This window comes from Varanus komodoensis, unplaced genomic scaffold (assembly GCF_004798865.1).
Source record: "Varanus komodoensis strain SLA01 unplaced genomic scaffold, ASM479886v1 scaffold10, whole genome shotgun sequence".
In the NCBI taxonomy this organism is placed as follows: domain Eukaryota; kingdom Metazoa; phylum Chordata; class Lepidosauria; order Squamata; family Varanidae; genus Varanus; species Varanus komodoensis.
This window is the reverse complement of record NW_025335269.1, coordinates 12,390,197-12,417,571: the sequence shown is the minus strand read 5'-3', so window position 1 is coordinate 12,417,571 and position 27,375 is coordinate 12,390,197. Positions and strand designations below refer to the sequence as shown.

The 27,375-nt window shown below is 44.1% G+C and overlaps 1 protein-coding gene across 9 annotated transcripts in view; it reads right to left on the bottom strand.

The window, feature by feature from the left end:
* Positions 1-5,310: 5,310 nt before the first annotated feature.
* The window catches only part of GLI3 (GLI family zinc finger 3), a 476,769-nt gene continuing 454,704 nt past the window's right edge, over positions 5,311-27,375 (bottom strand). For all 9 annotated transcript variants that reach the window (XM_044454104.1, XM_044454087.1, XM_044454118.1 and 6 more), the window contains 3 exons: positions 25,751-26,041; positions 13,198-13,525; positions 5,311-11,017 (listed from right to left, as the gene is read on the bottom strand). In XM_044454104.1, coding sequence (XP_044310039.1) covers positions 8,751-11,017; positions 13,198-13,525; positions 25,751-26,041 — 2,886 coding nt within the window. In that variant the 3' untranslated portion in view covers positions 5,311-8,750. The remainder of the gene's footprint in view (positions 11,018-13,197; positions 13,526-25,750; positions 26,042-27,375) is intronic.

Here is a 27,375-nt window from a genome sequence, read left to right as displayed (position 1 = left end):
TTCCAAAAAAAAAAAAAAACCCAGAAAAAAGGGAAGAGGGAAAGAGAAGATCAATATGAAGCCCTCCTTCCCCAAGAAGAGAAGCTTCCTGTGCCAACCAAGAGGGATGTAGTGGGTGCAGTGCCTGCGGGGCCTTTTCACTACAGGGATGCTCTTGTCTCACCGCAGAACTCCTCGCAGCCTTTCTGCCTAGCCTCAGTCCTCACAGTAGCTTTGGAGGTGGGGGAGGATGGTCTTCCCAGCAGCAACATGCAGTTCTGAGATACCCTGGTTGAAATACAAAGAGTTTTGGGGAGACCATTGATACCCATTTGCTTTACCAGTGAGCTGCTCCTCAAGGAGATGGGAATGACTGGATTGCGGTCAGGGATCAACAGAGCTGCCTGCCTTGCTGGATCCTCCTTTGGGGATGGGCTAAAGGGACTGTCATACAAGTATCTGTTTCTCCGAATTTGCCACTACACCACTGCTGGCCATGAGGCAGTGTGAGTTGGCGCTATGGGGCCATGCCTTAACTTTCCTTGTTCCCAAGAGGCAACTGATTGTGCCTGGGCCTAAAGGGGGCACCTGGCAGCTCTCAGTAAGGAATGGCAGAAAGTTTTGCAGAGCCGTATCACTTCATCAAGCACTACCCATCTGCTTTTGTCAAACTGTCCATTCTGCTCTCCCTGCCACTCAAAACACAGTGCTGCTATATTAGCTGTCTTACCCTCGCGTTTATTTTGTGTCCTGTATCCCTGAAGTGTCAAGGGATACAACGTCTTCTCCTTTACTGGCAGACTAGGCTAGGAATGTGTATGTTTGTAGAGCCAGTGTGGTGTAGTGGTTAACAGCACGAAACGGAGACGCAGGCAATCTGGGTTCAAGTCCCCGCTCAGCCATGGAGCCCACCGGGTGACTTTGGGCCTGTCACAAACTCTCAGCCCAACCTACCCCACAGGGTTGTTGTTGTGGGGGAGAAGATTGAGAGCAGCAGGAGGAGAATGATGTAAGCCACTTTGAGTCCATTGTAAATAAATAAATAAATCCCAGTCTGACTCAGATGTGGTCTATCATGATGGACAGAAAGATGGAGAGAGAAATGGAGCTCCAGGGCTTGAATGTTCTCAGCTTGCCTGTGTAGGTGGTCCTACAGCCTTACCCTGGAGTGACTTCTGGTCTGGATGAAGGTGCCTCCCCTGCATGGAGAGCTTGCTGCAGGCCTGGCCTGAGCTGCCCTGTGGCCTGAAGCAGAGAGCATGCCACGTGCTGCCGCCACACAACTCTCCCTCCCTGCCACCGCCAGACCCAGCTGGAGAACGCCCCGCCTCTCCTCTGCCACCGCACGCGGACTCTCCTGGCTGGGGCTGGCGGTGGCACACTGGGAAGTTTGGCATGCTGACGGGGAGGGTTGAAAGCTGTCCACACTGGGCTTTTGGGAGCTCCCACCTCATGGCCGAGGTCTCACTAGGTGTCAGCCACTGGTCACGAACTCACAAGAGCCCCACAGCAGCAGTGGCTGCTCCAAACGGTCCCCTGTCCACTTTCTTGCTATGGCCAGCAAGTGGCTGGCAGACAAGCCTCTCTCGAGCCCCCGCTGGCAGTGGCAGCGGGCTCTGTGGAGTGATAGTGAGGAGCAGGGTGATTTGCTGCTCCTCTTGCTCTGCCGGTGCCTCACTCTGCTTCACCAGTGGGCTGGCCCTGGCTTGCTGGGGAAGAGGCTTGTGGCTGGATTGCCCCAGCATGCCAGGATTTCTGCTATTTAGTTCTGAAAAAGTAGCTGCTCTTCAGCCAGAGCTCCCAGAATGCTTTATACTGAAGATTTCTTTAGTGTCATTCAAAACCATTAAAACAGGAAGCATGTTAGACACAATTTACTGTGCAAAGATCCAAATAAAACTAACTAATCTTTAACCTGAGCAATGATGAATACTTTCCCCCAGCAGCAGCAAGAAAACTCAAGATGGTGACAACTGAGCTACACTGGGGAGGGAACTCCAACCACAGGGCATCATTACTAAGGTCCCTTCCAGCCACCTTGCATCTGGGTGGGAGGAGGATTTTAAGAAAGGCCTCTATTTTCATAGAGGACTATTTTCATAACTAGTAGGAGGTGGTTCAGGATGAAGCCATGGACAGAGTTTGACTTGCACTCTGAAATGAGCCAGTTTAGCTGTTACACAGAAACATAGAAACAGAGCGAGTCAGAAGGGGCCTCCCGGGCCATCTAGTCTGACCTCCGGCGCCAGCCGGCTCTGCTCACGACATGCCCACCATGTGCATGTCCAGCCTATCTTTGAACACCCCCACCGATGGGGCCTCAACGACCTCCTGTGTAAGTCCTTCTATACCCTCGGGGTCCTAACTATCAGGAAATGCATCTAAATGGAACCTTGGCTCCCTGAGCTTTGCTCTGTTGGAGCGCATCCTGCCTGTTGCGAAGCTATGGAGATGTGGTCTTCACTCCTGGTCCTGATGGATAAACCAGCCATTGTATTTTGCAGTATTTTCTAAATGATCATCACAGACCTGGACAACCCATTGCAATAATCCACACAGAATATTACCAGAGCATGGATTGCTTTGGCCAATCTTTCTCAATTCAGAAGCCACAGCTGATTAAAGACACAAGGCTGGTCCTCCAAATACCCACAGATAGTTATCTTCTAGAATGGATACGCACAACCTTCTTGCATCGAGGGTCAGCTTGATGAACTGAAATTGTGCCACAAAAACTCTTTTCCAGTCCTTACTGTGAGCAACCAGGTGCCACCTTTAGGTACAGGCATATCCAGATGCCTCTTAGGAGCAAGGACAGTGAAGGTTCGGGCCCATAGTACCCACTCACATTGCCCCATGGCCAGCAGTGGTGTAGGGACAAATTTGGAGAAGCAGGTGCTCACACAACAGTTCCTGTAGACCAGCTCCAGGTCCGAGGGTCAAGGGCTGCACACACACTTCCATACTGGTGGACTGCACAGCAATGGGACAAGTGCAATGTACAGCAGGATGACTGGGGAGATACGGAGGCGGCTGGACCTGCAGTTAAGGCCTGACTGGGGGTAGGGGGATGTGCACTCCTGTCTCGGAGGAGCAACCCCACCCAGAGACTGTTGCAGAGAGTGGCTTAGCACCAGCACAGCCTTCTCTGCGTTTCACCAGGAGAAAACCATCTAGTGGGGACCCTTCATCTCACCTGACCTTGCTTCACCATTCCATGTAAATATTAAACACCATGGAAGACTAAACAGAATCTGGCAGAACACATTTCCACTTTAGTTCTCCAGTTCCATTTTCTGGAAATGGCCACCCAGAAGGGAAAGGTGCTACCAAAGCACAGTACAACTGTACTCTGTGACAGTAACGACCAGCGACTTGAAGTTAGTGCTCGTGTGTTGCTGACAGAAAGTCACGTAGGGACCATTTGGTCCTACCTAAATGGGCATGGTTCCACCATCAGAGGACTAGACATTTAGCAATGATTTATCATGAAATGTTAAGCTTGCCCTCTGGCCATGTTGTAAAAATCAAGATGAAAGCTGAGAACTTAAGTACAAAGGATGTTTTTATTGACATTGTAAGAAACATTGTACTCCTCGTTACAAAAGGGCTAACTGGTTCTGAAAGCCTAGGTACAGTTGATATGTACACAGTGCTACAGACCCTTCAGGCTGATCTAAGGCTTGGAGAACATCAGATCATAAATGAAAGTTTATCAAATGAAGACCACTAAAGGTCTATCACATCTGAACACTATTCCTACTGTATGTAAATGTATTTACACTTTTTTTTAAAAAAAGAGATTACACTTTTTATAAAAGTTTAAAAAAAAAGCTGAGGTGAAAAAAATGAACTTATGTTTTTATCTTACACATCTGCAGACTTGACAACAGTTAACTTTCCCAAAGAGGACATCCAATTCCTACATGGACAATGACACATTAATGCCCAAGATTTACAAGACAGTATTCAGATAGTCTTTCTTAACAGTGGTATGTGCTATCATTATGGTAAGCATAGCTTTAGAGCTAAAATTTGGCACTATTTCTTGTGTCCCCCTCCTTTTTTACCAGATCAATTCAAAATAAGGCACATCCATTGTGGGAATAGAAACACTGTTGTTTTTTAATTGGACAGGTCTAAGTGTATAGATTGTAGGAGGACTAGCCTATGATGTATCCGATCTCCTCTTAGAACAACTGAAAAAGGAACTCACATTTGAGACAGAAATACCAAAGCTCAGAAACCAACTTTTAATGCATAGTACCGTATCAAGACTTCCCTTTAAGTTGAAACTGTAATACTGATGTACAAAGTCCATAGCATGGGGATCCAAGCCATTCTGGAATGCTCCTTCCCACCTAGACACATCTATTCAAAAGTAAACCTTGATTATCTCAAGAGGGCTTACTTTCTACTAAGTATTCTTAAGATTTCCATATTAGGTATACCCTGACATCCCTTTTGTACATTCAACGGTACTTGCTTGTTTGCAACTGATAGCACAAGATAATGTCGCAGAGAAATGGGGAGGCAGAGTTCCACTGAAGCAAAGTTAAAATGCCTTGTCCAAGTGCAAGCCAGAGGGATACCTTTAAGCATAAACAACTGAATCACTACCCTTACACCACTAGAGACAGGTCTTCACCAGTTGAAAGAAAGGGTTTATAGCAACCTTCCCCAACCTGGCAACCTCTAGATGCGTTGAACTGCAATTCCCAGCATGGCCTATTGCAGCTTCTCCCAGCCTGCCAACTTCTGGATGTCAAAGTTCATCTCCCATCCAGCATAGGCTACAAGTGTTCCCTGACTCCCAGATGTTGGGAATACAACCTCCAGTCACCTGGCTGGAGAGCGTTAGATTCTAGCACTGTTTGCCTGTCTCAGTGAAGGTTGCTGGCATTAAAAAATCGGTGATATAAATAAAGATTTATTCTGGAAATAGACTTTCCTATTCCTCCCTTTCCAATGGTAGATGCTCCAGCTCCCTAAAAACCTGACATGGCGTTAGGGGATCCTGCTAAATGCAGCGAGTGCTCATACGTGGGGAGGAGGAGGCAGGATCATCACAACGTGGGTGGAACGACCTACTGCAAGACGGAGAAAACTTCTCCTGGAACCCCACCCCCCACCCTGCATCCAACCTACTGACTGGGATCTGGTGCCAACCTCTCTTGCCCCCTTAAAATCCAAAGAGCCCAGTGTGCACAGAGGCACTTGCCAAACTTCCAGCCTTGATCCACACAGGCCAAGATGTGGGTGCTGATGTGCTTGGCAAGGCATGTGCTTGGCTGAGCTGGTAATGATTCAGGAATTCACCCTTGCACTTCCACTACTGCAAAGTACCATAATGAGCAATATTTTTGACAGTAATGGAAAGGTCATAAAAATGAAGGTGTCTGGTTTTCACTGGGCTCTGCTGAGTAGGATGGCGATGGTGAGGATAAAGAAACATGGATCTAAACCTGCAGGGTACTGTACCTGTTTTTACTCAGAGTCAGTTGGAACAGTAGGGAAAATCATCCTCCCCAAGTATCAGCTGCTAGAACTTAATACTCAACACATCATCTGTAAGCAAACATTGCTCCATACAGGCACTGTAATGCCTGAAGACACTACAATAATTCCTTTTTTAAGATGGCTGCAATGACAATTTCTTTGAACTGAGAAAGCAGGACTGTATTATCTTGGCCTAAGTGCAGCCTTGATCATGTTTAGGGTAGATCCATTGCAGGTTGCAGTAAGACTACTTTAAGTCTGGACCCAACCCATGGCAAGTAACGTTAATAATAAGAGGGATGAGCCCAGTTCCACAGAGAATCTTTTCGCTAGTGCCTGACAAGAATGTGTGCCACTGTTCCCTAAATTCTCCACACGACGAGGTCAGAATCCACGTGGCGATGTGCCTTCAAATCTTACAGCCCACATATATGGTTCCACCAGGCAAATGTGTTTTTCGGCAGTCTCATGGCATGTGGGCTGGCTGAATTGCAAATAGATTGGGCTTTACTGGAAGAGAAACTACTCTGCAAAAATTTCATTCCCACTATCTCAGCCAACAGGACAAAATCAGGAAGGTTCAGATACAGTACAGTAACATCTCCTGAATCCTAAACATTAGAAATCCAGTGCAGGAATGGTGGCACTCACTGTAATTTTGCTGTGGTTGATAGCTGAAGGAATAACACTGCTATTTAACTCTACCAAAGTCTGCCTTTCGAAGCCCAGCAGCTCTAAAGTGGTTTGAGTGAAATGAAATCAATGGATTTAATTGTGCTTCATTTTGTGCTGGATTGTACAATAAGCCCACAAGCTGATAATGCAAAGGAACATATAGAATAGTTGTAAGTTTTTCTCTGAATTGATTCCCTGCCTATATTGTGGGCCATTAAGAGGCAGAGTTCATTGCCACAGAATATGCAAAGTTCAGAGCCAAAATCCAACAAAATTAGGTAAATCAACCTGAGCCCATTGAAATAAATGAATCTAATTGTGCTTAATTTTGTGTTGGATTGAGCAATAGGACTGAAGAAAGAACCAAGGTAACAGTGAAGAGTGTGAAAGCAGGAGATAAGTAAACTGGCCTAAATACTAGGCCAATTCAAACTGTTGAAACTCAGCATGGAACATTCAGAACAGGCCATATCTTAGACGTAACACTGTAACCTCTGGGCAAAACCTCATAAGAGTAAATAGCATCTATTCTAATTGGGATATAATCACACAGTATTGGTGTTACTGAACTCGAGATGGTGTAGTGAATTCAGAGGCAAAACCCCTACCCTACAGAAACACCTAATTATCAAAGAAATCGCAAAATATATCACATGATCTACATTCTGGGCAATGCCCAGTTTGTAGATTGGGCATTGTTAGCATAAGGTAGGGGTCTCTGTGATTGCCTTCCCCTTCATCCAGCTTCTCTGCTTTGAAGATGCCTGGATAGATCATTTCTGCTTCTGCTCTTGAAGCATGCTGGTGTGACTGGTTGAGGCAGGGGCGAGCAGAAGGTACATCTCCATGTTTTTGACTTCCACTCCCAGAAACCCGACTGCAGGCCAATGGTCAAGAATGCTGAGAGTTAGTCCAAAACATCTTGGTATCTACTTTCTGTACCTACCTGCATGAAGCAGGAGAAGGCAGGTAAGTGGAGGCTCTTACATTGAGATATGTAAGTGGGAATTGGTCAGTCTTGCCTCTTTTTAAGCCATGAGTGGCGCTTCCAATTACTGACAGGAGACATTGATAGCAGCATTACAAGCAGATTACCGTGAGACGTTGGCCCTATGTCTAAGATCTGTGGAATCCAATGGGATTCTGGAAAGCCTGTGCTTATAATGAGCTGAACATTTTGACCAATAGACAATGTGAGCTTCTAAGCCCTTAGAGCTATGCACATTGTCCTGAAGTCAATGACAAACATGTTGAACCAAACCTCATTTCAAAGTGCAAGTTGTGTTTAAACTTAAGTCTTAGACAAGGAGGCATCTAATAAAATCGGAATTATACTGATGCATGTTCAAGTTAATCCCCATTTTGCAACAACTCTATGAGAAGATTATGATCATGGCAGTTTGAAAAGCCACACCAATTTCTGACACAAAGAAGAGCAGCCAGCTGTTTTGTAATTACATTCCTTTAGAACTTCTGTTTTTGCTAGGGATATGCTCCAGATCTAATTACTTGTACGTTCTTCCTTTATTCTAGAGAAGCCGTTTCCAACTTGTGCTCCAGACAGGCGCAGCACCCATAATGTGTGATGCACAGAGGCCACGATGATGAAACTGGAGTTCCTCCGGTGCCCATTCACAGGCACCGCAGTAAATTTTCTGAGATGGTTCACTGAAAGGCAGGGTGTTCATTCTTACTGATCCTCCCCACATGTAACCAATGTGGCACCAGGCCAACCCACAGTTCGCACAGGACCATGATGAAGCCCGAGAGGACAGGACAGCATGAACTGGCCACGCACCCTAGAACAGCTTTCCCTAACCTGATGCCCTCCAGACGTGTTGGACTACACTTCCCATCATTCCCTGCCAACTGAGAGTTGTGGCTCAACACATCCAGGAGGAGCTGTAGTCCAATACATCCAGCACATTCACAGGGTTCAGGAAGGCTGCTCCAGAAGACGGCTTAGAAAATGCAACCGACAAGCTGACTGGACGAGAGTTTGTTGAAGGCAGACGGCTTGCAAGCGTAGAGCAACAGAAATGACATCGCAAGCATATGCAATGTTGATGGTATTCATCTTGCTTCAAACCATTTTTGTCCGAGGGAGTTTGCATGGGAGCAGTGCGAAGAGGCTGGAAGCCAGAATGCCAGCTGGAAATAGATGCTCAGTTGTTGGGCCCACATGTTAAAAACTGGCTGTAGAAGAGCTTGGGGAACAACCATGCAAGACTGCATTTCCTTTCGAGTAGCAATAAGCTGTGACATAAATCCATCAGACCTTTCTCAAAAATAAACCAACATGCACTTCACACATTTACACTGGTTTACAATTACAAAAAATAAAACAAAAAGAAGAGCCATACAAACATTAAAAATTAAAAAAAGGGGGAACCGTGGGTGTAACAATACTGATTCAAAATTGAAACGGAAGACAGTTTCTCCCTAGAACACTTTAGGGTTTTTCAGAGTCCTTATTCCATAAAAGGAATATACTTGAAACACATCCCATTTAGGCTGAGATGAGACTGCTAAAGTACTTAAAACAAATAAAAAAGGAATTATTTTTTAAAATCTTTCATCTCCTAAGTTGTTTAGGTCTATTGCATAACAGCAAGAAACTTGCTTTCTTCTGCAAGTGAGGTCAACAAGGAATTCATATCCCCAATAGCCATGTTGGTTGTGCTTATGGGCATAGCCGGGAATGTAAGAGACGCTCGGGGAGTGCTAAGACGGGAGGAATTGCGGGAGAGATTCTGAATGATGCTGGGACTGAGGGCTCCTGAAATTAAGCTGGCATGGTCGCCATCATCTATGATGGCATCAAAATCAATCTGCACCCCTTCAAGGCTGCTGGTGTCAAGGCTGTCAACTGTGCTAGTCACCTGGTTAGCCCCTGGGGAGAGAAGCTCTGATGAATTTGCATCACCAGTCCCCTGCAGCAGGCAGTTGGCTTCTGAACCGGGGAAAGTGCCGGTTTTCAGAGCTGGCTGGCTAAACCCTGTGGTTTGGTCATACAACTGACCAGAGTAATTCTGCAGATTAGAGCAGAACTGCTGCAACTGACCTTGAGACTCTACCTTGATGCCATTGACCCTGTGTGGCTGGTGGGCATCCCGTACATGTCCTTGTGGCCGGCCCAAGCTATTCCTTAGCATACTTTGCCATCGGCCCACACAGTGGCTGGCACAGGGCTGGTAACCTTTGGCCATTGCTGGACCTGATGGCTGACTCCCAGTATTTTGACACAGTGGCAGACAGCTCTGTGGCCCTTGATACAGACTGGGTTGTGAAGAAGCTTGTTCTATCATCATTTTGTTGGAATTATTTATGTCTTCATAGTGAGTGACTTCATCTACTGACTGATTGTGCAGGTACTCCTGGACAACCGCGTTTCTGTTCTGCATCCTGTTACTTGGATTGGCAGATTGCTCATCTGATACCACAGGGCAGCCAAAATTTTGCTGGTTCCCATTAGCTAGCATGAAATTGTTTCTCAGTTTCTGTCCTTGAACCAACAAGTCACAGGTATTGTCCACTGGTTGTCTACCAATAGTTTCACCATATAGCTGTGCTTTATTGGACTGTAGGTGGTAAGAATGACTGGTATCACTGCTGTTCATGATTGTGTTCTGTTGTAAACTGCAAGAACCATTATTGTCTAAAAGATGCTGGTAGCCATTTTGTTGGGTCACACCATTACTTTCCATCCCATGCTGATGCTGTTGGACAATCATGTTGTTATAGAGACCTAAGGCTTGAGTGTGGTGGATCAGGGACCGTTGGCCACATTTTAATTTTAATGGAGACAAGTCGGAACTTCCTGAGCTCACTTCATTCCACTGAATTGGCAGATCATTTTTACTGGCCTCAGAGTTGTTCAGTGGAGGGGACTGGTCAAAGGTGTTGCTGTTCCCCACTGCTGAACTATGATGTCCTTTGTTGTTGTCTAGTCCACCACTGGGCACTTGATTGTACACACCCTGATTCTGGGAATTCAAATACTGGACCACATCATCTGGCAGAAAATCCTCATCATTCAGGTTGCCATCTCCTTCCATGGTAGCAGCTTCCATAGCCACATTTTCAGAGATACACGGGGGACAAGGGGAACAGAAGTTGCGGAACAAGCCACCATCAGAGCGGGTGTAGTTTTGAAGGATGAAATTCCGCCTTTCCATGGATGGAGCCAAAGCTGGAGGGTTAAAGCTATTGAGACTGCTGAAACGCTGCACTCTGGGAAAAGAAAGGCTATCAGAGACTGGTCTCACAGGATCGCTGGCTCTCCTTGTGCCATTCCCCAACACATCATGAGATAGTAAGTGTCTCCTGTTGTAACCGTTTGTCCCACCATCACTACATCTTCGAGGAGAATTCACTGGAGGCAGTGGTGACAACCCAGACTCCCTACCATCACACAAAAGTGCCATTCTTGTTTTCAAGCTCATCCTCTCCATATTAGGCAGTGGTGTTGGTGGGGGCCCACCAGTGGCTGCTGCGTATTTTGCTTTCAGCCTATATTGCTGGGCAGGGGTGAGGCTGAGAAGACCTGGCAAGCCATCACACTGGCTGACTTCACTGGACCGCCTGGAGGCATCAGTTGAGATGGGATCGTAAGAATCAGCAACACTGACGTTCTGGAGCCTCCCCTCACCCTGGGAAGCATCACTAGATCTCCGACTGGAAAAACAGGGTGAAATCCCAGAGGATCTGCGGCTGCTCATGTAGGCTGAGCTGATTGTGCTGGTATTGCTGTCCCTTCTGTTCAGCATGTTTAGCACAGTAATGTCCATGTTTGTGAGTTCATTTTTGTTGGTTACGATAGTCATGTTTCCTCCTACACCGCAGCTGTTGTTTGACTGAGTACCTGGAAAATACATTCGATCAGAAAACATATAGAATTAACAACTGATCAGTTGAAAGGCATGGCATGCCTATAAAGCTAAGCCATGGCTTGTGCTAATCATAGTTCATGGATTTAGCCATGAATTGTCTTGCATATATGCAAACAAATAGTGGATCATTAGCCCTATTTCTGGCTTGTTTCTCTCTTGTTCATTTTGCAAGCCTTCACGATAGCTTCATTTTCACCCTGCTCTTGCTGGGTGCTTCTGTTTCAGGGTGGACAGCAGCACAAATAAACCAGGGATAAGCCAGAGTTCTGGATTTAGACATCACAACAAGCCATGGTTTAAACAAGACAGACTTTGTAATCTAGCAACAAATCATGGAGTGTTCCACATGATCAGCTGCATGCCAGGTGGTTTTTGAATATTCAAGCTGTGGCATTTCATGTTGTCTGATCCCACACACAGATTAAATAATTTCCACAAATTTCAAAATGGCAGAGACAGCAACCCAACATGATGGGCTGTGGTAATTGGGTAAACTATGTTCTGTGGGTCTGTCTGTGGAAGTGCCAGACAAAGGTCCATGCATCTTCCAGCAAATGTCCAGGTGCTTCATCATAATGCAACAGGATGAAGCACACACACAACTCTATGTTGTATTGAGGTCATGTACTGGCCCAGGTCTCACTGTGGTATGAACCTACAGCTGGGCTGTTCTAGTTCAGAATTCATGTGGGGGCTCATATGACAGAATGCTATAATACCCTTATAGAAAAAGATTTTCACCACATAGAAAACTAGCATGTTAAGGAGAACCTAGACTATCATAGAATCATAGACTAGAACACTTCTCTCTGCTATCTGCTGAGGGTATATTTTGTACACAAAAGAATTTTACCTGGGGAATGCACACCAGCAGTTTGAGGACCTTACTAAGAACTAGGTCTAAAAACAAATTGTCCTATTTACTTTTTGTGGCAGTCCACTACGAACACTCAGCCTGTTCTTATGCATGGCTTTTAGTGTATTACAGTCTAAATCAAACCAGACTTTGAGAGACACAAGCCAAAATGGCAAAATATGTAAATCTGGAACTTATTTGGGGTAATTTAAAAATCACTCTTAAATATGATTTGCACAGTGTTCAAAACACTATTGCCTTTCTTTCATAAAAATCAACAAGGATTATTATTAATATTTTTTACTTTTATGTAGTTCCCTTTATTGGAATGAACTTAAGCCAGGCAAAGAAATACCAGAGATATTTTGTATGGATCACTGCAGTTGAATGTATTATGCAACAAAGCAGAGAGGAAAAATACTGGGCAAAATCCTTCTGTTGCAAAATAGTGATGAGACCTCCAGGACTCAATGTGCTTTGAATAGGATTGGTTACCTAACTCCATTTCTATTTGACACCAACACATAAACATACTGGACCAAACCCCAGGAACTTCCTGTATCTTCCCCTGACCGAAGTAACTATAGATTAATTTTCTGCCTGATGTGATACAAGACAGTCACCTGAAATACAGTATCATGAGTCCATTAACCTTACTAATTTCATACTGCAATCTAAAACACACTCACTCAGAAGTTAAGTCCCATTTTCAATGAGGCTTACACCCAGGTAAGAGGGCACAGCCTTAATTACGCCACTGATTTATCAACTCATTTGAAATACATGAGCACATGGCTAAAACCACAGTTCAGCAAAGAAACATACTTTGCTTTTAGGTGATAGAACACATGTGTCATAAGATGCATGCATCACTCCTTCTTGTGAAAGAGAAACAGGGAATTCTCCCCTTAATCTGGTATTTGTCATCTGCAGTTTTCATATGTAATGACACCTTATAAAACCACTGCCTAATATTCCTTTACTCAATTCATCTGGATCAAAACTTAATGAAATAATGTACCATGGGTGAAGCCCATGAGTAGTGTGATGGAATATTCAAACTTGCCATCTCCACCTGAAGTGGTACAGTCCAGCCAGAGAAACACATGATCTATGCTGAGAATCTTGTTTAGGTCTGGCTTTGTCAAAGGAAAGGCCTATGAGTCTTGCATGATTTGGTTTAAAGTTTGGCAGACTTTCTATTCAACTTCAGGTTATTCTAAATTCCTCCTCTACAAATGCCAAGTTCAGAAGCTGGATGTAGAAATAAGAAGATGTTAAATAAGCACATCTCACCATTTCCTATGAGAGGTGGCAAGGTGGGGGCTTTGGAAGGTGGAATGGGGTTCAGTCTTGGAAGCACTCCATTGATTTGATTCAATCTTTCTAGCTTGACTTGCTCCATCCATTTGGTCTCTGTCATATGCCTCCTGGCCTGCAAGCCAAGAGCTGTGGTTGCTGTGGAAATGGTAGAGTCCATGATAGGGGTTTCATCTATGACACTGAGGTCTCCTACACTACCTCTATTGGTCAGATTAAGCTCGATCCCATTGGTGGAATAGTTGCTGATGGGGGACTGTTCGCTGCTGCATGCAGACTGACCACCAGGGCTTGGCTGAGATGTCTGTTTGGAGGAGGTAAAAGATATAGAGAAAAAAATCTGATTAGAAGCAGAATACACCTTGGATTCATTATACATCTTCTTCCCCATATGCCCTCCCGACCCCTAAGATCGGCAGCAGAGGCCCTGCTCTGGGAACCTTCCTTGAAGGTTAGAAGAGAACATAGTCAGAGGAGGACCTTCTCTGCGGTGGCGCCCAGGCTATGGAATGCACTCCCCAGAGAGGTCCACCTGGCGCCGTCTTTATATGTTTTTCAGCGCCAGGTTAAGACCTTTTTATTTAACCAATATTTTAATGATAATTTTAATTATTATTAGAATTAATTATTTTAATCTAACTTATTAATTTTATATATTTCAGTCATGGTATATCTAATTTATTATTGTTTAGGATACAGATGCTATTATTTATTGTTGTATCTATAGATTGTTGTGAGCCGTCCAGAGACGGAAGTGATTGGACAGCCTAGAAAAATCCCAAATACATAAATAAATAAATAGTGGGAGAAATGTAGGGTAGGATCTGAACAAATAAATAACATGGTCACTAACAATGTGGAGAAATAAACGAACAATTCACAATTAAGGAAAGCCTTACATGGTCAGACTCATGGTCCATCTAGCCCAGTGTCATACTGTTGAGAGGTCGATACAGAAAATTATACAATTACACAAAGTAGGCGCAAAAACCTCCTATCTCACCCAATTTGCTTTAAGTATCCAAAATTAAAGTTTTTTAGGGTGCACTCTGTAATAGAATATATGTACAATTATCTGGACTGGCATTTCTGGAGTCATGTCTTCATTACACCAATACTATACACGTAGAAAACCTCTTCTGGAAGTGAAGGAAGTTTCACAAGCTGTCTTTCATATGGCATAAATATCTGCTGTTTTAAGGAAAACATTCTTCTCTGCCAAAAGTAGCTCTTTGGATGCTAGCCAGTATATTGAGCTGCAGCTGAACAGCAAATTACACACACACAAGGGTGCACGCACGCACAAACACAGACAAGCTGTCTAATCTCCAAAGAGTGACCAAAGATTCAGAATCTTTTCTCATGTCAGTTCTGCATACTAAAGTGCACAGATGGCAGAACAAGCTAGATGATAGGCACAATCTTTTGCATGTCTAGACAAGAAGTCCTACAACTCCCAGCATTCCCTAGACAGTCATGCTAACAGGAACATGCTGGGAGTTGTAGGACTTTTTTCTTTCTAAACATGCATAGGATCTGCCAAAAGGGAATCCTAGTAGCTCTGTGCTGCTTTGGACACTGCAATTGGAATAAAATAGTGCTACTGTCAAACACTGCTTTCTAATTAACATTTATTATACTGTCAGAAACACTGCACTCAGAAGAGAAGCCTAAGAGAACAGCAGTGCCAGCTTGCAGATATAGGTTTCCCCATAAAACCATTTTCTGAAAGATTTCCCTTCCATCCTATCTTAACATATAAGCTATCTTTCCTGTACTTTATTTTGGTTTTGAACTTTTGATGTTGACCTGCTTCTGCTAAGCCTATCCAAAAACAGTTCAGCAATGTTTCAGAAAATTTGTTTTACTGTAGTGATAATCAGGTTGTTTAAAACACCCACATAACAGCATTTTTTCATGTATACAACAGCTTCACCTAAAAGAAATACTAAAAGAGGGAAGCAGAACAGAGTTTTAAAAAGGCAGGTTGTTGTTAGTCACGAAGTCGTGTCTGACCCATTGTGACCCCATGGACAACATTCCTCCAGGCCCTCCTGTCCTCCACCATCCCCCGGAGTCCTCTCTAGCTTACACCAACTGCTTCAGTGACTCCATCTTGCCACCTCATTCTCTGCCATCCCCTTGTTTTGCCTTCAGTTGTTCCCAGCATTAGGCTCTTCTCCAGGGAGTCCTTCCTTCTCATTAGGTGACCAAAGTATTTGAGTTTCATCTTCAGTATCTGGCCTTCTAAAGAGCAGTCAGGGTTGATCTCCTCTAGGACTGACCGGTTTGATCGCATTGTGGTCCAAGGGACTCGCAGGAGTCTCGTCCAGCACCACAATTCAAAGGCCTCAATCCTTTTGCGCTCAGCCTTCCTTATGGTCCAGCTTTTACAGCCATACATTGTAACTGGGAAAACCATAACCTTGACTATATGCACTTTTGTTGGCAGGGTGATGTCTCTGCTTTTTAGTATGTTGTCTAGATTTGCCATAGCCTTCCTCCCCAGGAGCAAGCGTCTTTTAATTTCTTGGCTGCAGTCCCAGTCTGCGGTGATCTTGCAGCCGAGGAAAATAAACTCTGTAACTGTTGTGCTCTGAGTGGCTATCTGTGCATTCACACATTATGGGTGCTGTGCCTGGGCAGTGCCTGTTGCTGGGAGGATTAAACAGCATCAACAGTTTTTGGCGGGAACTCCGCACCTCCCTCCTCCTACTATAAAGGGGAGAAATGCCTGCCTTTTCCCCAGTCAGCTGAAGACCATCTGTTCGCCTCCAAGTGGAAGGAGTCGGTAATGAAATTGACTCATATAGAAGAAACTACTAAAGAAACAAACAGAGAAAAAAAAGGGAAGTATACATATGTATACCTCAAGACAAGAAATATTTATACAATATATATGTTGGAAAAAAACAGAGTAAATGAATGAATTAAACAAATACCCAGTCACCAACACCGAGAGGGGCTGGTGGACGGGTTGTGTGAATGCACAGATAACCACTTGAAGAACAACAGTTACAGGTGAATAACCTGCCTTTCTTCATTGTGGCTTCTGTGCATCACACATTAAGGTTGACTAGTAAGCTTACTACACCCGGAGGTGGGATGGTGTCATCACTGGAGAACTGAAGAGAGGACAGCTTGGCTGAAGGAGCAGTCCTGTCTGGCCCTGACGTCTAAGCGGTAGTGCCTTGCAAAGGTGCATGGGATGGAGCACGTCGCCACTCTGCAGATGTAGGGGAATCTCTGCTCAGAGAGCTGAGAAAGCAGCGACAGCTCTGGTGGAATGTCCCCTTGGAGTAAGAGGCAGGTCCGAGTTGGAAAGGTGATAGGCTAGTTGAATCGTCTCAACGATCCACTTTGAAAATTTCTGAGAACTGACTGGCAGGCCCCTGTCATGTTCAGAATATTTGACAAAGAGTCGTTTAGACTTTCTGAACGATTCGGGGTTGATAGAAAGCTAGGCATCAACAAACTTCCAGAGTATGCAAGGAATGTTCAATCGGTGTTGATGGAGCTGGAAAAATGGCTGGCAGAACAATGTCTTGGTTAAGATGGAAAGGAGATGCAACTTTAGGCAGGAAACCTGGATCGGTATGAAGAACTACCTTTTCCTTATGAAAAATAAGGTATGGAAGATCGATTTGGAGAACACAAAGTTCACTGGCTCATCTAGCTGAAGTAACTGCTACTAAGAAGGCAGTTTTCCACAAAAGGAGATGAAGATCAGCTGTAGCTAGAGGCTCAAAAGGAGGTTCGGTAAGAGCTTAAAGGACGACAGAGAGGCTCCAGGTTGGGACTACCATTCGGATTTGGGGGGTGGAGATTCTACAGACTCCAGAGTAATCGGCAGACAAGATAATGAGAGAAAACAGTCAAGTCTCCGATGCATCCCCTAAAATGTGAGATAGCAGCAATGTACACCTTAATGGAGGATGGTTTGAGACCTCCTTGGTGAAGTGAGAGTAAAAAGGTCTGGATATTGTTAGTGGTGGCAGACTGAGAATGGAAATGATGGGAAGTAGTGAATGAAGAGAAACGATTCCATTTGGCACTATAGAAATGATGTGTGGCCGGTCGTAGTGCAGATTGGCAAAGGTGTCAGTACTGATGATGAAAGTGGAGGCAATGCAGGTGTGGAGAGAAACAGCTCTGAGGACGTAGATGGAGAGGCCGAGTTAACCCGAGGGCGAGGGATGAGACGAATCCAAAGAAAATGTCGGTCCTGATGCAGAAGAGAGTCAATGGACAAGCCAGGCTGTCAAGTTCAGGGACCATAGATCTGGATGTTGAACAGCACCATGTTGCTGAGTGAGAAGATGAAGAACTTGAGGTAAGTGGAAGTGGAAGAAATGGTTGTGTGAAAGTTGGAGAAAAGAGGGAAAGCAGGGCTGTCGGGGCCACCAAGGAGCAACAAGAATTTGCGAGCAGCATCTTGGCAGATCTTGACAACTGTTTTTGTTACTAACGGCATTGGTGGGAAGGCATATAAGAATATGTTCTCCCACAATACTGTGAGGGCATCCCCCATCGAGTCTATCCCTATTCCTGCTCAGGAACAATACATCACGCAGACAGTGTTGTTGTGGGTCACTAACAAGTCTATGTCTGGTGTGCCCCAACACTGAAATAGGCAAAGGCAGATCTGTCAATCCAGTTCCCACTAGTGATTCAATGACATGTCTGCTCAAGGTATCGGCTTCTTTGTTGTGGGTACCCACAAGGTGCACAGCTTGTAGAACCATTTTGTGCAAAATGCACCAGATCCATATGCGAATGATAAGATTCACTAGTGGCATCGATTTTGTGCCGCCCTGTTAATTCAGATAAAAAAACAGTCACTATATTGTCGGACACTACCTGAATCTCATGACCGTGGAGGACGGGCTGAAAGTATCGGAGCACTTTGAAGACTGGCAGCGTCCTTTAAGTCCAGGGATCTGAACCAATCCTCTCTCCCGAGCAACGGAAGAATGTTCTGGGGTGTGGTCATCCAGAATTTTTTGGGTCTAATAAATTTATTGACACCGCGTAAGTCCAATATCGGGCGTAGAACACCATCATGCTTCAGTACGGTAAAGTACATAAGAGTAGAAACTGTGCAGTCCTTCAGAGTGGCTAACTTGACGGATCGCACCCTTATGAAGCAACTGAGATACCTCATCGGGGAGGCAGCTGTTATAACAGATCGGTCCGACTGGCGGAACGGTCTCAAACTCGATTTTGTATCCATGTTCTACGATAGCAAGAACCCACTCATTAGATGTGATGGACTCCCAGATGGGGAGTCGACTTTGCAGCCGATCCCCAAAAGGAAGAGGGGAAGGGGTTTGGAGTTAAGAGGAGAGGTTTCAATGTGTCCTCAGTGAGGGCATTTGTCAGTGTCAAGCCAGTACCTGGGCTGTTGGAATCGAGGCGCATTCTGCCAACAGTTGCGTTGCTGCCTCTGACCATACTGCTGGCACCCAGATGGGTACGGTGGTTGGTAAGGCTGGTAATAGTATTGAGAACTGCTCCAAGGCCACTTCCGTCTCTGCTGGGACGAAGTCTCCATCGTCGCACAGTAATGCAGCTCTTTTGGATGTTTTCCAGCTTGTCATCTGTTCTAGCATTAAACAGGCTGGTGCTGTCGAATGGCATTTTCTCTACATGCTGCTTCGTTTCCTGAGGAAAATTCCCAGATTTTAACCAGGCATATCTGCGGAGTGCGATGGCACCAATGAGACCTCGAGAATCAGTCGACATGATATCTTGCCGTGTTGAGTTGTTGCCTAGAGAGCTGCATCTCCCCAATGAACAGGTGGGCCAGTTCTCTTTGTTGGTCCGGGAGGAATGCAGCAAGGAACTCGACCTTCTGCCAGAGAAAGAATTGATAACGGGCCATGGTGGCCTCATAGTTAGAGATGGAAAGACCGAGTCCCATGGCGGCGTAGATGGAGTAAGACAGCATGTCAATCTTCCTGCCTTCCTTATCCACCAGAATGGAATGCTCCTTATTTTGATGCCCCTGAGAGGATTCAGTGACAATAGAATTCGGTTGTGGCTGTTTCAGCAGGAAAGGAATATCCTGCTCCCAAATTTTATACATCCCCTCAAGCCGTCTGCAGGTAGGATGAGGATGGTTAGGCAGCTGCCAGGTATCAGTCATCGCCTGCTTGAGAGTGGTAATAAATGCCAAGGTGATAGATGAGGAATCTTCCTTACGGACGATAGCAAAGATATTGTCCTGGTTTGGATCAATACGCTGCTGAACACTGATCTTCAAAGACTTGGTCATGTGCAAGAGTAACTCGGAGAATGTTCCCTGAGAATCACCCAGAGACCCAGGGCCCTGGGTAGAGATGATCGCATCTGGAGATGTCGATGCCTCTTTACAATCATCTGAGTCCGAATCTGAGCTGTAGGGTAGACTAGACGAGGAGCCTCCAGAAGACGTGGAGGGGTCAACGAGAGCTTCAGCAGACGTTGACGGAGCATCTCTTGACATGTTGTATGGTGTAGAGGGGTGAGGACATGGCATCAGATGCGGGTAGTACCCGTACTGGGGACAGTAGTCCCATGGGTAGGTATGATCAAAATGATTGGGATCAAATTCCCCATAAGGAAGGGGAACCCAGCGTCGTGATGGCTGAGGAGCCAGAGGTGGAGGCAGTAAGGTGTTGAAGGGGTGCTGAAGTGCTCTCGGAGATCCCTCCGGAGATGAATGAACTGCTGGCATATTTGTCGGAGGTCTCGCAGGTGGTTTGTCGAGTCCCGGACGAGAAGAAGATTCACAGATCTCTCCATTGGACACAGAGCCTCTTGCTGTGGCATCAGGACTAAAGTGAGGCGAAGCTGTAACCCTTGGAGACGACGATGGACGGGTCACCTGCCTCAGGGACTGACAGCTCGAAGCCTCAATTGGGACCGAGGCTGGGATGGAAGTCGGCTCTGAGCATGGCTGCTTGTCATGTTTCTTATGGCAACGCTCGAGTTTATCAGTCTCATCCTTCTTGGATCGCTTGGACTTCGAGGAGTCATCGGATCTGATATGCTTCTTCTTCTCCTTATGCTTATGTGGAGGAGGGCTAGAGGAACACTTTCCATCCTTAGCAGTCGAACCCCCATCAGATGGTTTAGCAGATGGAGCTTCAGACAGTCCCGCAGCTGCAGAGAAGCTGGCCTCAGCTGAGAACTGCTTCATGGTAACCAGGGCTTGGTCCCATATCACATTGCACAGCCTATTCTCATGATTCTTCCATGCCTGTCTTGTGAAAGACTAGCAATGGCTGCACTTACCTGTCACAGGTCGTGAGGATCAGTGGGGGACATTTTAGCCCCACCCTGGGAACACTTACAAAAGAAAGTTCGCTGCGCTATCAAAAGAAAAGGAGGACTCAGTGAGCGTATAACTTGGAGACGAAGGGCGAAATAAGGGTTTTTTAAAATATATTTTTATATTTTTTGAAATGGGGTAGGGTGGGGTTGGGTGGGTTGGAAAAAGGCAGAGAGTAACAGGAGCAGGGCGAACTAGGACAGAGTAACTATATGTGAAAGTAGAACGAAGACAAGGAAGGAGCTTCTTAACCAGATCTAGTAGAACAGCCAGAGCGAAAAGAGCCCAAGGCACAGCGAATGGCGAAGGCAAGCAGACTGGGGAAATGGCGGGCACTCTGCCCCTTTACACTGCAGAGGAGGGTGCAGAGTTCCCGCCAAAAACCATTAAAAACTGATCAAGTTTCCCGGCAACAGGCACTGCGCAGATGCAGCACCCATAATGTGTGATGCACAGAGGCCACGGTGAAGATGTGTCTATGTTAGTGTTCTCCCAAATTATCATCACTGTTATGAGTATTATTTCATTGCATTTATCTCCCAACTTTTTTCTTCTTGTGAGGAACACAGGGCAGCTTACATAGCTTCATTTTAACCCATGTGAGAACAGCAACCCTGCAAGAGGGGTTAAGCTGAGAGCGGGTGGCTGGCCCCGAGTCACCCAGGGAGCTCCATAGCTGAGTGGGGACTAGAATCTGGATCTCCCTGCTACCCAGTCCAGCATTCTGACCACTACACCACATTGGCTTTCATCTTATCCTCATCTTATGTGCATCTTATTCAGACGGCTTTCTGGGTTTAGGGACCTCAGCAGGCATTGCCTGTACCAGTGATGTGGGCTGAAAGGCTTTCCACAAAATTTCTAAAAATACATTGTTCCATGAAATAAATTAGTGATGCAACAAAAGAATGCCCATATATTGGCCAATTTTCAAAATTACACTGAACATATTGAATCCTTCTTCTCATATTCTGTCCACATGTTCCAATAACACATGGAGAAGGAGTGAGACTGTGGTAGCTGTCCCCATGCCTGACCTCAGTATGTTCCACAGAAGCTGAGAACAAGCCCAGAAAAAGCCATTATTTGGGGGGGAAAAACAGCTCTTTCTATGTGCCAGTGTTGTTATTATTGCTATTATTGATTTCATTTCTATACTGACCAATAACTGAAGGTCTCTGGGCAGTTTAAAGCAGTTCGTAATAACACAATAAAATGTCATCAGAATGTATAAGCATTGTAACATGAAAAGTTAAAAAGAGATAAAACAATGTGCAATGAAATCACCTGAGATGGGGATCTTCTCAAGTCTTGGATACCCAAGTATACTTTTAAAAGACTTAGCATAAAGGCCTGTCTTTACTTGGTGTTGAGAAGATGACAAGGCTGGTGGCAGGCAGGCATCACGGGCAGGTCATTCCATTAGTGGCTGGCCTCCACAAAGAAAGCCTTCCCTCTAGTTGCCGCCCTCCAAGCTTTCAACCCTGTTAACCACTTGCTATTCAGAGTGTGCATTTATTTTTTTACAATTCATACAAAGTACGGTGGAGTGCAACCTATAAATTACCAGATCTTAAATATTTACCACATCTTAATATTTCACTAATCATGATTATGATGATGATACTAAAAGTAATAGTAAAATAAAAAAATAAAATAGGTTATATTGCATTACTTTGAATATAGCCTTTAAATCAAAATAACTATGCTTTAGTGATTTTTTTTCTAAACAAATACCTAGGTTCATATAACAATGGCAGTTGCAAATAAGTTCACTTATTATATGATCATGTTTAGATCACTGGGGAAAATGTCATTTAATATTAACGTAAATAACACTTAAGTAATACTTTTTAAATGTTTGAGTGTTCAGGTTAAGTTTTTTGCCAGAAAAACCCAAGCCACTGGCCCATGTGCAAACACCTTGTCACAGCTGTAAAGTTTATTCCCATTATCTTTAAAAGTGAAAGCTATTCTGTGCTCCAGCAGAATCACAGTATACACAACACTGTGTCTAAGGTATGCAGAATATCGTTGCTTTCAAGGATACCCCTCAAAATACTCTTAGAATTTACTTAGGATATTGATCTGTGTGAACACTTCTGTTGTTGGTAATTAGCTTTTTAAAAATGAAATCAGTAATCTCAAACATTTCAACAAAACAATCATGAAAAGACTTTCCATTAAGTAAGCCATGCATGCAAGTACTCCCAGAATCACTGTGAAGAAGAAAATAAGAGTGTACTAGTAGCACAATGTTATGGGCATTTGGCTGAAAACTTCAGCGTCCTTCTTGAAATCAACTAGATCACAGTGAAATGTTGTTAGGGCAGCTACAATTTCATGCTGAATGGGGAAAGAAATGTGAGGGTCAGAAGTCTTTTCTTGCAGCTGGCAAACAGTTCACAGTAATCACAAAACAGAGAATGATCACAGAAGTGTATGCGGATATGCACATGACTGCGTAAGACTGGCCTTCAGTCTGGTTGTGCCACATGCCTAAGTTATAAAATGCCCAGTTTATGACAGTCATGAATGCATTTGATGGAATGGTGCAAAACAGCAAGCAAATGGTTTTTTAAAAAATTAGCAGTGAAAAATTATGGAGAAGTTAAAATCCCCTCACCTTATTACCCACTGTCCTTAGGAAGTTAGAATAAGTCATTAAAGAACATTAGATAGAAGAAACATTGAATTAGTACAATAACAACAATGAAATGTTAAGTCATACAACACAAAGAGAAACACAAAATTATGTCACACTTATGTGACATTATTATTCTCTCACCAAGTGTTTTTGGCACTTATTTGGATTAAATATTAAATATCCAATGTTATAATATTAAGCATATTTTCTACATGATCTCAATAATCTTCTGCTCCTGCTTTTTTCCAATGTTTTTCAAAAGAACCACATTGCTGAAATCTTAAATCCAAAGAAAATATTTTTGAATACAGCTGAAACATAGAACAAATGAAATCACTTGGATCTGCTTTCTGATCCTAGGAGCAGGTTTGGTCCCCACTATGCAATGAGAGTTCCATTCATTTCAACAGAGGAGCTGAATTTTGCATAGGCAGACCTGTTCTCTCCTTTGAAAAGAATGGAAAATCTTTACAGGTAGGATATTAGCAAGTGCATCTAAGCACACAAATTTCTGGATCATGGTGAATCAGCATGGCAAGCTTTATAGGAAATCACATTATACATATTTCTCACGAACTGAAATCTCTAAGTTTCACTGAAGTGTTTTTTTTTAACTGTATTGTACTGCTTCAGACTGCAAGTGGAAAGATCACAAGATTTAATACTCCATTAAAACAATAAACAAAAACCTTCCACATAGTAAACGGTATGTCAGAGAGAAGAATTCTAGTTTAAGCTCATCTCTTTCACACTGGTTTTCTTTGTGCAGGGTTATTTTCCACTAACTTTTTCTTTTGCAAGGGAACGTTCAACCATGAGAAGCACCACTGGCAATTGTGCATCACCTTTGTAGGAAACAGGCCTTACTGCAGCCATTCCCAATCTGGTGCTTTCCTTGGACTACAGCTCTAAGGGTTTCTGACCACTGGCCATGCTGGTTGGGCTTATGGGAATTCAAAACATCTGGAGGGCACCGAGCTGAAGAAGGCTGCCTTACAGGTTGTCTCCATGTCACCCTGAAAATTCAGCACTTTTTACTTCTTTATTTACATTATTTAAACAAATATTTATAGATTGTTGAAACATCATTGTACCCCATATATTAGCAATCAGCTCAGTCATTATAATCTTCTCCAAGTATTAATCTGAAGGAACTAAATTTAAATGAGGTTACCATTCATTAAGAACTATGGGGGCTCTCCTCCTGTGCAATTTCCACTGAAATAGAATGGGAATTGTGCAAAAACAAAGTACACTCTTGTACAGAGGGCCTTCCTCCTGTACCGTGCCTTTAATAACTAAGACATACAGTGTTACCTTGGCTCATGAACTCAATCCATTCCAGGACTCTTGTCGTGACCCAAATTGGTTGTGAGCCAAGTTAAATTTCCCCATAAGGTTCAGTGTAAATAAGGTTAATCAGTTCTGTAACTATTTTTTTTTTTTTAAATTAGAAAAATGTAAGCAAAGTGACAAAGAACAACAAAGATCCCGGCCATTCCCCCACACCCAAGCATGAGCGTGGCCATCTCCCCGCTCCCCCAGCATGACTGCAATCGTGCCTGTCATCCCTGCACACGCCCATCATCCCGGCGCGCTGGGGGGGAGACGGGCATGAATGTGGGTGTGCTGCGGGGGGAGAGATGGGTATGAACGCAGGTGCACTTGTGGGGAGATGGGCGCAATCATGCTAGGGGGGATATGGGCAAGATTGTGGTTGCGCTCATGCAGGAAAGATGGGCGCAATTATGGGCGTGTTCATGCAGGAAGGATGGGCATGATCTCGGCCATCTCCCCACTCCGGGGGGCGGGGGGAAGACTGCCACGATCGCAGTCACCACCCAATGTGGAGTTTATGACCTGAGTCAATTTTTTTATGAAATGTTTGTTTGCAACCCGATTTGGTTGTGAATTGAGGCGTTCGTGAACCGAGGTACCACTGTATTTGAATGGTACAATAACAAACACCTGGATTATCCAAACTTCCGGTAATAAGAGTGTAATTTAAGCAGACCTAAAATGGCATGGGGTCTTATGGAAGACATCTGGTCTATCGTGATAATCAGGTATTTTCAAGAGCAAAGAAACATGAAATCCCTAGTATGCTAATTCAGATCGGAACGTAATTTAGATTTCAAATTCTTCATGAGTGTTCACTGTCTCAGATGCTACCGCTAATTTTTAGCATGCAAATGCTCTGGGATACTGTAAATACACAAGTGCATCCAACATGAGGAAGCCTACCAATGGTACTTAGTTGTCCCTTTCTTTGTTACACCACCCACCCAAAGAAGTAAATAGAAGTGAATGATCAGAGGTATTGTGAGGCAACTAGAAATGGCAGAGTTTGACTCAAGATATAAAGTATGTGAGCCCACCTAATCTACAAATAGTTCCCCAGATTTCAGTTTGATCCCCATTGGGGCGGACTTGCTAGACAGAAGAGCTTCTATTTTACAAGGGTTTGTTTTAAACAGAACTTGAAAGGTTAAGAGTTGCAGTATTTCATAATGTACCATCCATGATCTTTTACAGAAAGTAAGAAAAAAGCTCGTGATGTTGCATACCATTGGCTTCTCTGACTTGACAGCTTTAACTTGGAGGCATTCTTCACGCTTTGAGGTAGTGTTGCTGAGGTCCTTTTGCTCACCAATTGCACCCTGAGTCTGATGGCCTGGGGATCTGGTTTGAGAATGGCTGCCTTGGTCTCTTGGTGGGGGATGCCTTGGGTGGATGTCTCCCCGCTGCTTCTTGGTGACATGTGCCTCAGGACCATGCACAGTCTTTACGTGCTTTCGGAGAGAACTGGGGTCCGTGTACCGCTTTGTGCAGCCTGGTATCTTGCAGACATAGGGCTTCTGTACAGGGAAATAAATGCTAATATTGGTTTGAGGCTCTTCCACAGAGCAGTTATCAATCTGTTTTACTGGTATGCAAAACTGCAGGATGTGAATGTTCTGTTCATCAAATAGCTGATTTTCTCTGATGCCATTTAGGGCCAAATTAGAGTATAGTAATAAGAGTACAGGTGCCACTTAGGGCCAAAACTGTGTATGCTAATTCAGGGAGAAAAGTCGGCTAATTCAGCTAGTTCTGGCTGAATATTCATTACAGTTCCTTTGTGCCCCACCCCGATGCCTGCCTGCAAGATTTCTGGGGAGAGATCATTAAATCCAGAACAGAGAAACTTCCCAAATGATACTTCTCTATAAGCCCCAAAGAACAGAAAAGGAAAATGAAGTGGTACAGATACATCTATATCTGTAGTGGCATCCAGATAGATATATAGTTATATATTTTAAGCCGACCTTAAATGGCATGGGAGCTTAGGGGAGGCATCTGTTCAATAGTGATAACCAGGCATTTTCAAGAACAAAGGAGCATGAAGTCCCTAGTATGCTAATTCAGATCTGAATGCAGTTTAGATTTCAGATTCTTTGTGACTGTTCACTGTCTTGGATGCTACCACAAAATTTTAGCATAACCCTAACCCTAACAGTTGGAAACCAAAAAAAGTGCAAAAACTGCATTGTATATAATCCGAATATGCAATAGAGCTTTGGGGAAGACAGAATGTCACACTAAATGTTTCTGCAAAGTTCTCATTCTCTTCTCAGATTTTCTAGTCCGAAGAAATAAACTCACCACTGACAAGATCTCTTAAGAGGTTACTCCCTCCCCAAAGGATTCAGCTGCTGTCTTAATCTTAGTTAATGCTGTCACTAACTAGCCAGCAGGTGTCACTAGTAAACAACACTAAAAAGTTTCTTTAGCATTCCTTCCTGCATGGCATTTTTCTTATTTAGATGAGTATTTCTGTGTCAGAAATAACATATATGATATATGAAGCTGGACTGTGTGTATTTGCTCAGAATATGCAGAATGGAAAGGTTCACACAAAACAATATTCAAGTTCTCTTATCCCCAACAGGTATATTATTAAATGGACAAAAATAGTTACATGTCAAGCAGCCCTTCAGAGTACTAGAAAACCCTCTAACTATGAATAATTAAATCAGACCGGATTTTGCTCTGATTATAAAGTATAGCTAAACCCCAAGTGTCATAAAAGTAATTCTGTGGAGTTGTATTTTTTGAGGAGCTGTCTCCTATGCATTTTACTGAAGCTGAAGCGAGCTTCAAAACAAGTTTGTGGTCGAGTATGAAAAGATTAAAAGGCAATGATTCCAGT